The 12283-nt window shown below is 34.5% G+C and overlaps 1 protein-coding gene and 1 non-coding gene across 27 annotated transcripts in view; both read right to left on the reverse strand.

The window, feature by feature from the left end:
• LOC115209260 (tripartite motif-containing protein 45) overlaps positions 1–12283 on the reverse strand; it is a 273682-nt gene that overhangs the window by 52680 nt on the left and 208719 nt on the right. For 9 of the 26 annotated variants that reach the window (XR_005001763.1, XR_005001758.1, XM_036508563.1 and 6 more), the window contains exon 6: positions 1479–1536. The exons of the other annotated variants lie outside the window; for them this stretch is intronic. Coding sequence is in view for 7 of the 9 variants with exons in the window: in XM_036508553.1 (XP_036364446.1) it covers positions 1516–1536 (21 nt within the window). In the remaining 2 variants the exon portion in view is untranslated. Of the gene's footprint in view, positions 1–1478; positions 1537–12283 lie in introns of those variants that run through there. 26 annotated transcript variants of the gene reach the window in all.
• LOC115220573 lies at positions 8116–8220 on the reverse strand. The gene has a single exon (XR_003882554.1). It is a non-coding gene; the product is annotated as a U6 spliceosomal RNA (small nuclear RNA).

Raw genomic sequence — 12283 nt, forward strand, 5'->3', positions numbered from 1 at the left:
TCTCTATATAATCACATCCTACATTTTTAAATAATGAAGGATGCGTCAGATAATGTAAAAGAATTACACATACATACACACATACAAAAACATTTATACACTCTCTAACATACAAACATACACACACTTAGATATTATTCATTAAATATTTACTGAAAGGATTTTAATGGAAATTTTGAAGTATTTTTTGAGATACTCAAGACTGATATCTTAGAGATGTTGTAATTAAGCTAATAACGATGAATAGTTCTGAACTTTTCAAATGATTAAGTTAATAATTGTTTTTGATTTTGATACAAGGCTAGCAATTTGAGGGATGGGATCAAATCAATTACATCAACCCCAGAATTTGACTGGTACTTTATTTTACCAACCCTGAAAGGATGAAAGGCAAAGTTGGCTTTGACAGGATTTGAACTCAGAATGTAAAGAGCTGGAGGGAATGCCACTAAGCATTTTTCTGATGCTCTAATGATTCTGCCAGCTCATTCCCTTGATGGTTAAATTAATAATAAATAACAAAGTAGTATTGTTAAGGATTCTCTATCAACTCAACCATCCAGAATACAAGAATATTGTATAATGGAGGAAAGCTTCAGACAATATCATTATTAATATAATAGGCGAATTATACAAGTTACAGAGTTTAAGATGGTAGCAATTATCAACATTTTAGATAATTTAGAGTTAGATCTTAAAATAGATCAGATAATTTAATAATATCTTTGTCTCCTTCACCTTTATATCTTTGGTACAAATTGTCATTGTTTGGAAGCAATCAGATTTGCAACAAGAGGACGAGGAAGTGCATATTTTAGACTTTAACCTTGCTTATATGACATTAGCTCTCCGCAAAAATCTTTTGCATTAAAGTCTTACATCTTTACTCCTTGACATATCTGAGTATATTTTGACTCGAAGAGTGTGACTTGGCAAAAAAGGAACATTGCAACATTAAATTTTTACGTTATATATTTTATATAAGACTTTAAAATGTTTTACAACCAGTATCTTGAGCAACATCGTAAATAATATTCCTCATTTAGAAAAGATAATAATTCCTGATGACGTTAATGGTTGGGTTAGTTGTAATTATGTACTAGGACTAAAATGTTATTGGCAAAGAGGGCATGTGGAAGTGCAATGCAGATGGCATACTTCTACTTGGAACGAGTGCAGAACATGACCAGGAAGTCACCAACACACATTTTACACAAAACAACCACCATGAGACATTGTAGTACCAAACATTATCTCATCAGTGGTCATATGGCTATGTTATGGCTTGTAACTGTAGAGGAAACAACTTGAATATCACAAAGGTATATGTTGATGACTGCTGGGTAAATCATTGGTCTGTATTAAAGCTTAACTCTGAGCAGAAACACAGGAACCACAAGCAGATGCATCACAAACATATGTTTCAACCTTCAAAGGGAACAGTTTACAAACATTGACAGAGCATCTTTGAAGCTCACCCTATTCCAGAAAAGGTACATGAGGACTGGGATCATTTCAATCAGCAACCTCTGAGCTCTGCAAAGAAACAATTGGCTTTACAAACATGAAACACCAGGAATGTTTTAATTAATCTCCTTCAAGGAAAGATCACTTCTCTCATTAATAAATACATTAAAAAAGATTGGCAAATAGACGAAATACCCTCTAGTAATAAGAAAACCTAATCTGATTTCATTAACAAAACCAACACTCAGGATATAAAACTCAGAATTTCTTCAAATATATCAAACCACTTTACGAACCAATTTATAGAGGTCAGAGTCCAAAATAGTCAAAGAAAGAAACAGAATATTCAAAGCTACAGAAACTAACAATTCCTGGTGTGTAAGCACCAAACAAGATTGCGATTTTAATAAGATTATCATCCAGGTTTCAATAACTCAGAGACTCAAGACAGAAGTTAATGTTTTGAAAATTTGGCTTTAAGAAAATTGATACCTTCTATTCAACAAATAGTAATAAAAATTTACAAGTTGAGGTTTACAAACTTAGAGATGTCTTAGTTTGCTTATTATTTTTACACACTGTTTTTGAAATAAATTACAAACATGAGACATATTCCAAACGTAGAAGTCAACCATTTTCTACAACCACTCTTGCATGTTCAAATATAAAGTTACTCTCCAATAAAGTCTCTAAAAACTCCCTATGAGAAAGAAAGTAAACAATTTAAGCTTTATGGAGCCTTATGACAAAAACAGTAATTTTATTTCAGTTACATCCCTAAAGTATTTGCACAGATACAGATTCATTATTTTTCTTGCAGAGATGTGCCCTCACAAGTTCTTATGCATTTGCAATTTGATCCCCACATTGAAAATGTTACTCAGCCCCGATCAACAAAAAAGAGAAATAAATTAGACTGAGGCAGCTAAATGGTCTTGCCCTGATGTTGAAATCCTAATGAGTATTTTTTTTTTACTATAATCTCTATCAGAAGATCTACATCAGTTTCACTGTACATTGAGCCATCACAGGAAAACTACAGACCTAATCTTCTTTATAGGAGAAATACCAAGAAGAAAATCAATTCCAGTATATAGATTTTATTTAACAAATGTTGTGACACCTTCTGAAACCTTTTATAAGTTTGTTTACTCAGAGAAATATTTTAAAATCCTGTTTAAAGTGAATAGTCCTGTACTATAAGAATTGGCATAATGACTGAGATACAATAACACATTTGACACCTTTGTTGAAAAAAGTAATTAACCAGGATTAAACAAGGTTACATTATTACTCCAGATCTAATCTCTATTTTCCTATGTACAATTTGCCCTATGATCTCAGCTTATTTCCTTTTTGGAACTAAGAGAAGCATCTTAAATCAAAATCATGTAAAAACACCATCAGTTGTAGTTGAAGAACCAGAATATGTTATTGGTTTTATAGTTGTCTGTGAAAACTCTGCTGTAAATTTATTGTCTTTGGTTCTATTGCAGAAATAAATACAAACAACACTGTGGTAGCTACCATCCAAGTACAAAACAAAAGTTTCAGTAAGCAATACCATATTTGATTTAATTACCTTATTAGATAAATTGCTCGAAATATTGATGCATAAATTCTATAGAAGGATTATCTTGGAAAGTTACAACTTCATAAAATTAATAATCAGGAAACAACAACCAAAACAAGGATTACTATATATGAAACAGCTGTGAAGAAACTGAGACTGTATTGCAAAAACTATAAAAAAATAGACTTGAAAGTTCTTACCAAAGAAAGATCTTAAATGGATAAAGAGTTAAGTATCAATTTTGGTGAGCTTGTTATTAGGCTAGCATCATCAAACCCCAAAATAATAGTGGTAGAGGTTGTCATTGTCTTAATGATGGACAATATTAGACTGCAAAAATACACCTTTTATTTCCATCTGAAAAAAACACCTGAGAACAACTCCAAGAAATGATCTCAATATCAACTCAGATCCTACCTCATTGGCAGGGACAGCCACAAGAACAATGTAAATATTTAGGGATTTTTATAGAGATGAGAAAACATTCAATATTTTGTGGTTGAACTCAAAGACCTTCCATTTGTTAAGATGTTAAGAATAGCTGACAATGAAACAACAAAATCTTACATCTGACCCTCATGACAAAAAGTACAAGTCCCATAAAAATTGAACTTATTCATCCATCTAAAGATACATAAATAAAGATCTGACATCATATCAAGAAGATATCTTATCAAATATAACCTACTAGATATCATTATGTCTCAGAGGATATCTTATACAATAACCAAGTAAGTATACAATATAACATAGTAGATATTTTACACAGCAACAACAAGGGATTCCATGATAAAATATTCAATACAAGAATAATTTCTAATATGATCAGGAAGGTGATGTGAGTACCATTGATAATACCATTAGTTATCAAGGAGTTTAGTATAGTAAGAAGGATATGGAGGAGGCAGGGTGCAGGTAACTCCATTGGGCAGACAATCTTTGTATGAAATACTTTAATGGAATGTTTAGAGACACAGACATACTAGTATGAAATGCAATGAGGAGAGCAGCAGGTGCATTGGATAGGTTGAAGCAGAGGATGAATGAAGCTGAGTCTAGTGCAGTAGTGAGAGCAGAGAAGGAGACATTGCAGATTGAAGGTTTAAATGAAAAAAGATCTATCAAATGTTTCGGTGATCAATGAAGGTTAATGACATTGGTATGTGAACAGTACACTACAGTACACTATTAGGAACTTGTAGAACATGAAGACCTGCATAAAGCAGAAGTATTTCTTGGTTCTAATAAAAAAAGAAAATCAAGATGTCTAAACCCTTTAGCATTCAGATTACTCTGTCTAATGTAATGCTTATTTATTCAAATTGTTTTTAATTAATCATACATTATTTAATAGCTTTGAAATTTCAATGAGGTTTTTGTTTATTTTTAGAACAACATTGTTGGGGGAGTGTGAAAAGCAGGATCTGGTTAGTTTGAACATAAGACAGATAGAATATTTAGACTGGATTTAAATATTTTAGCTGGTTTAAACGCTAAAGGGTTAATAAATGACTAAATAATTTAGTGTCAAACATGTAGAAGTTCTTGAGATTAATTCCTCCACCTGGGTTAGAAGCCTGGTTAAAGCTATTTCCCTTCACACACACAGCTTATATTCTTAGGTACAGTGTGACAGTGACAACAGCTCCTCTTTAATAATTGCAAGGACACAAGTTTATCAAGAACATGTTTCTAAAAGTACATCCATTTCACCTGATCCCATAAAAAAAACTGTGAAAGGGACATTAGGGTTTGAGCTAAGTGATTTCAGTAAAAAAATCTCATAATCTGCATAATACTCTATCATAATACTTTACAGTTCCAAGAGGCAATCTCATGGATGCTCTGGAATGCATCATCAGTGATGTTTTTGGGGTCTCATGGGGCTTTATCTTTCAGCATCAGACTCCATTACCCATTTAACCCAGCTGAGGCTGATCAAGTCTCAGTTTGCATCCCAGGAATACTGTACAGTATCATAATACTGTACAAAGGAAATTCTGACTCTGCAAACTTATGATTAAAAGCATTTCAGCCATGACCATCCCACCTTTTTAGGTGTGTACCTAGCTAATGTGTCCTTCATTTTTTTAGACAGTATAATGTAATCTGAGGAAAATCTAGCTGCTATTCCTAGCAAGTTGAGTGATCATAAAGTTCCCTAGTTGGTTTGTGGGTGTTAATGTGGGTGGTGATTTTAGGGTGTAAATAAGGGTTGTAATTGTTGGAAGTGGGTTGTGGGTAGTGCATGGGGAAGTGATTGTGAGAAGTGACTGTCAGTAGTGGTTGCGGGTATTAATTGCAGGTATTAGTAGTGGGAAGTGGTTGTGGGTATTGGTAGTGGGAAGTGAGTGAGGAACTCCAACCCTCCTATACTATCCTGGAAGGATCTAAACCTTAACACACTTTCCTATCATCTCTTCACATTCTAATTTACATATTCTTCCTTTATCCTTTACTCGTTTTAGTCATTGGTCAGTGGCCATGTTGGGGCACTGCCTTGTGAACTCGGCTAACATAAAATTGATTTATTGATTTCTTAGAGTGGATCAGGCCACAAATATATAGGAGGTAGGTGGGAAGAGTTCTGACATTGATAATACCACTACATAACTGGTATTAGTACTTTCTTCACTGAACTGGGCGAAATGATATTCAGTGTCACCTTTGATTTGAACCTAACCCCAGAAAGTGAAGACACAGAACTGTATGCTGTAAGGAATTCGATCCAATGCTCTACAGTTTCTGCTGTTCCACCATATCTAAGAGAATACTGAGCCATGATCATCAAAGCTGTCTTCGATTTTTCTCAATTCTATAGTTTTAAAATACAGGTAACTTTCCAACAGAGCACTGTTTCACAAGTTACCATAATCATCTTTTAACATCTATTTTCCATGTTGGCATGGTTGGAATGGTTTGACTGGAACTGGCAAGCCGGAGAGCTGCACCAGGCTCCAGTCATCTGTTTTAGTTTGGTTTCTATGGCTGGATGCCCTTCCTAATGCCAACCACCTCACAGAATGTACTGGCTACATTTTACATATCACTGACACAGGCGCTTTTTATGTGGCACTGGTACTTTCACATGGCACATGTACTTTTTACATAGCACCAGCACACATGCTTTTAATGTGGCATTAGCACCACATGAAAAATTTCATATATATATATGTGTGTGTGTGTATGTAGAGGCGCAATGGCCCAGTGGTTAGGACAGCAGACTCGTGGTCGGAAGATCATGGTTTCGATTCCCAGACCAGGTGTTGTGTGTGTTTATTGAGCGAAAACACCTAAAGCTCCACAAGGCTCCAGCAAGGGGTGGTGGAGACCCCTGTTGTACTCTTTTGCCCCAATTTTCTCTCATTCTCTCTTCCTGTTTCTTGAGTAACGCTGCAATGGACTGGCATACTGTCCAGCTGAGGGGAACACATATGCCATAGAAACCGGGAAACTGGGCCCATGAGCCTGGCTAGGCTTGAAAAGGGCACATGAATAAATAAATAATATATATATATATATATATATATATAATATATATATATATATATAGAATCATTAAAAATTAATGGTAACTAAGGATGTCTCAGCCTTGAACTAAACTCTGTACTTAGCAAAATAAATTACAAACATTGTTTAAATCTCGTTTCATTTTTGAAGAAAGGAAATAACTTCCATGCAAAATTGAAAATATTGCATTTTCCTGTTAAAGATTAACTGATATAAACATAATTACTTTTAGTACAGAAGAGTAACATACAATGCCTTGCAAACAGTAATCATCCTATCAAAGTTGCCTGTTGCTCAAGATTGGCAAAATCTCACAAGTTTCATGTTTATTTATTTATTTATTTAATTATAGCTTATATTGTTAATTAAAGAACATTAGCACTGCTGATTACTGGTTTCTAACGGACCAATCTCAGAGAGGGTGACAAGTGAGTATCTCTAACTCAATACAGGAAAAATATATTAAGGGACTTTATTCGTAAGGCACCAGTTTTTTTTTTCAGTTTTGTTGTCTATGTTTGTATCTTTTGATGATATACATCAGTAAAAGCTATACATACAAGTGTCTTCTACTATGGCCCCAAACCAACTGATACCTTGGGAGTGGCATGTGTGAGACAGAAACTGTACAACGATTGTTGTAATGCATATTATATATCATCATCATCATCATCGTTTTAGTGTTTACTTTTCCATACTTGTATGGGGTGGACTGAGTTTAATGAGGCAGATTTTCTGTCTGGATGCTCTTCCTGTTGTCAACCCTCATCCATTTCCAAGAGCAAGGTAATATTTGCCTATTGCCAAACATATTTTCACAGACTTTTGGAAATGACACACACACACACACGCATGCACACGTCAGGCTTTCTTCAGTTTCCATCAAGTAAATCCATTCACAAGTCATTAGTCTGTATGGGACTACGGTAGAAGAAACTTCCCCAAAATGCCATTCAGTATGTTGGGAAGCAAACTTCTTAACCACAAAGCCATACCAGCACCTGTATATATATATATATATATATACATGGATACACACATAGACACACATTTGTGTGTGCTGTGTGCAAATGCATGTTGTGATATTTCCCTTGTTACCAAAAGGTGCTGATGTTTCCATTTCTTGTTGACATTTTAATCAGTCACTCTGCCCTTTCAAAGACATGTGTGGTAACAATCCCTTTCTTGAAAAATAGGTGAGGGTTGGCAACAGGAAGAGGATTATCTGGACATACAACCCTGCCTCAAACTCAATTACTACCCATGACATTCAAACATGGGAAAATGTATGTTAAACAAATGATTGACTCATCATCATCATGATTTAGCATCTGTTTTCCATGCTGGCATGGGTTAGATGGTTTTACTGGAACCGGTAAGCTGGAGAGCTGTGCCAGGCTCTGGTTTGTTTTGGTTTGGTTTCTATGGCAGGATGCCCTTCCTAATGCCAACCCCTCCACAGAATGCAGAGTGTGCCTTTTACACATCACCAGCACTGCTATGACTATGATTTCACTTGGCTTGACAAGTCTTCTCAAGCACAGTAAATCACCAAAGTTACTGAAGAAAATATGGAATGCTTCAGGAACAGGCATGTCTCCCTTGTGCAGGGCAATGTTAATCTTCTCTGTATTGTTCTAATTTTAGGATATGTATAGCTGAAGATATATATATATACATATATATGGAGGTGCAATGGCCTAGTGGTTAGGGCAGCGGACTCGCGGTCGCAGGATCGCGGTTTTGATTCCCAGACCAGGCATTGTGAGTGTTTATTGAGCGAAAACTCCTAAAAGCTCCACGAGGCTCCGGCAGGGGATGGTGAACCCTGCTGTACTCTTTCACCACTCTTTCTCCCACTCTTTCTTCTGTTGGCCTGCTCGCTTAGCCAGCGGGGTGGCGTCATTTGAAGGCTAAAACAATGCGAACGCATTGTGACCAGCAATGTGTAACAACATCTGATGGTCTGGTCGGTCACGTGACGTGATATATATATATATATATATATATATATATATATATAAATAAATATAGGGATGGTATTATTAAAATACCATCACAAGTGGTAAGGGAATTATCAGCCATACAGGCAAATTAATAAAATATATACATACATTATTAATATGTACATATATACACAAGGGTACTACATGAGTACCTATACCGCTAATGATAGAAGTGAAAAAATACTTCTGTGCCACTGAATAGTCACAAATCTATTATACATATATATATATATATATATATATATATATATATTTCGAAACCAAAATCGAAATCGATCAACATCAATGGAATTTGTAGTTTTGTGGTACCAGTGCCGTAGCCAGTACTGCATTGACTGGCCTCCATGCTGGTGGCACGTAACAAACACCATCCGATTGTGGCTGTTGCCAGCCTCGTCTGGCACGTAAAAAGCACCATTCGATCGTGGCCGTTTGCCAGCCTCATCTGGCACCTGTGCAGGTGGCACATAAAAAGCACCCACTACACTCACGGAGTGGTTGGTGTTAGGAAGGGCATCCAGCTGTAGAAACACTGCCAGATCTGACTGGCCTGGTGCAGCCCTTGGGCTTCCCAGACCCCATTTGAACCGTCCAACCCATGCTAGCATGGAAGGCGGACGTTAAACGATGATGATGATGATGAAATATATATATATATATATATTATATATATATATATATATATCATCATAATCCTTATCCACACAACGGGTTGACAGAATTTACTTCTCCTGGACTCCACTGACAAGGTATTGGCTAATATGAGCCTAAAGTAGAAAATGAGTGCCCATGACATGGGATCAAACTCATATCCAACTTGTTGCAAAACAAAACTGCTTACCCACACAATTATGCCGACAGATTGAATCTACCCCCGAACAAACTTTATACTTGAAGTTGATTGAGGCAGAATTTGAACTCGGATATTGAGGGACACAACAAAATACTGTATGGTATTTACTCTAACATTCCATTATTTCTACAATGCCACTTTTTCTTCAAAAAAAAAAAAACCCAGTTATGGACGAATAATGACCAAGTAATGGGTAATTTGGAATTTGAGGAATAAAATGAAATAAAATAAATTGTAATAAATTATTATACTTATGCAGATCTTATATCTAAAGTTTTAAGTGTGTGAAACTACACGGATAAGAAGCAAGGATGGAGAAGCTGTTTGCAAAGTGTAACAATTGATGGAGTTAGTAAAAGCCTACAATTTGGCTGAGAAATGATGAGATCATGAAAGGGAAATTTCCTCTAATGTTACATACATACATACTACAATTACTGTATATATATATATATATATATATATATATATATATATATATATATATATATATATATATATATATATATATATATATACACATATATATATATGTATATATGTATGTATGTATGTTTCTGTATAGGTTTTAAATGACAGAGTATTTCAGATTTTGCCTGCAAAAGAATCAAGGAATTAAAAGTAAGAGAATACTATCTAGCTATTATCAATAGATGGGATAATATATATGTAGTTAAATTAATTGCATTAAATGAATGTCTTAACATTTAAATTAATACAATCAATAGTGTTGAAGTTGTAAATATGTAACAATGATTTCTTAACTGAAAGACATCAAGGTATGTGTCTATATATATATATACTTATATGTATATAAAAGAATAATCTGCTTCTTTAATCTTTTCTTAGGTAGTTATTAGTATAAAGTCATTAGAGTTAAAACATATAACTAAGAAATTAAGATCATACATACTTTAAATAGCAGATTTATTAAGGAGCCTTTAGAAATTCTCTTAAACTGTGAATTTACCATGCTACCTATTCACATACACCGGGACTAAATACATTACTATCAAATTATTCATGTAAATTCATCTATAAGTACTTTAGTGAGTTAATATATGTATATATATATATGACTTCATCCTTAATAATTTAACTATTTCTGAAGATTTTCATCTTTATCCTGGCCTTTAATCTTTCTCAGATATAGATTATAAACCCTTATATCCTTGTTCCCCACCCCAACCAGCTCATAAAAATATTTGTATTTTAAAATATAAATAAATATTTTTAATATCTCTTATTAATTAACTTCTGAAGTTAATGAAGGCTAAACTATTTTCTGAAAAAACATTTCAAGCAAACAGGACGGACCTACCTTACTGGGTTTATCCATCTTGCCAGACTTACTAGTTCAGTAGGCCCAACCCTTTTGATGCCCCATGTACCTTTAGAAAATGTGTGATTAATTTTCACCCCCACCCTAATAATATCACAGTTGAAGATAGAAAAGTCAATTTATAATGACCAATTTTTTTTCCCCCTTTTTTTTTTTTTTGATAATTGAACCACTTACTTCACAGAACACAGATATTTTGAAGAGTTATTTTTCATTTTTCTATCTTTTTTAGTCAGGAAGGAGGGCAGTGTTTATAGTCCTTTACAGGGCATCTGAGGCTAGTGAAAAGGAAAGAGGGAGAGAAGAAGAGAGGTATCCTCAAACCAAAATACCTGCACCAGAGTAGACTCTGTTAAAGGCATCCAAAGTGCCAGGTGATAGTATAAGTCAGTCTACTACTTAAGTAGATCACGACAGGATTTGAACTCCAGATGCAAAGAGCTGGAACATATACAGGCAACTCATTCAAGTTGGTGGTCTTACAGTTCTGCCAATCCACTGCACCAGGTTGGTACTTTTTTTTTATTGACCCTTGAAAGGATCAAAAACAAAGTTTCCTGCAGTAGGATTTAAACTTAGACAGCAAAGGGTCAGAACAAAGACCATAATGCAATCTGTCCAGTGCTCTAACGACTTTGCCAATTTGTCACTTTAAAGTTAATAATTAAATTGTGAAAAGCATTTTGGAAAGCCAACTCATATTCCAAGAAATGTGGAGACCCCAGGTCAGGAAACCCAGAACTAGATCTGGAACTCACTCACTCTATATCCATATTGTGATTGCTTTGCTCCCAGGTCAGTCTTGACATGATCAAAGATGTTCCAGTTGTTATAAGCTCATCTTTATTTATTTTTCATACATATTATCTACCATATCATCTGTCTTTATGTGTTTCAGATGGCAGACTGTGATTTGAGGGAGATTTGGTTGCTATTTCTATTAGGTTAGATCAAGTAATCATGTAGAGGCCACCTTATTGATCTATAGGTATGAATGCAAACCTCACAGATGGTTCTAGAAAGTGTTGCAAATTATTGATTTTTAATTAATGTATCATGCTACTGAAATATTTAATTAATGACAGCTTAACACAGGTATGTTAATTCATGCTTTACATAATTAAATACTGAATTATTAATTCATAAATAATGTGTTGATAGTATGTGTCACAATTGTGAGTTTATAATATGAGCTCCAGAATGACAACTCAACTATCAATGGGCGGGCCCTTATACTGTCACTAGGTCCGCTGGTTATAACAGCTAAATTCCCTCAAATGATGCTTTATTTTCTTAAACAAGGGCATGCTGTACTGTGTATCACTAAAAAGATTCACGGATCACAACAGGAACACCTTTGTGCTCAATCACAACTGACCTTGGGTTAAAAAGCAACAACAATTCATTGATTAAATTAAGAATTGAAAAAAATAAGTATTCCGTATATATATGTGTGTATATATATATGCATATATACATACATATATATACACACACACATACATGTACACACATGCATATATACATACATA

The sequence above is a fragment of the Octopus sinensis genome, linkage group LG1, assembly GCF_006345805.1.
Source record: "Octopus sinensis linkage group LG1, ASM634580v1, whole genome shotgun sequence".
NCBI classification, from domain to species: Eukaryota; Metazoa; Mollusca; class Cephalopoda; order Octopoda; family Octopodidae; genus Octopus; species Octopus sinensis.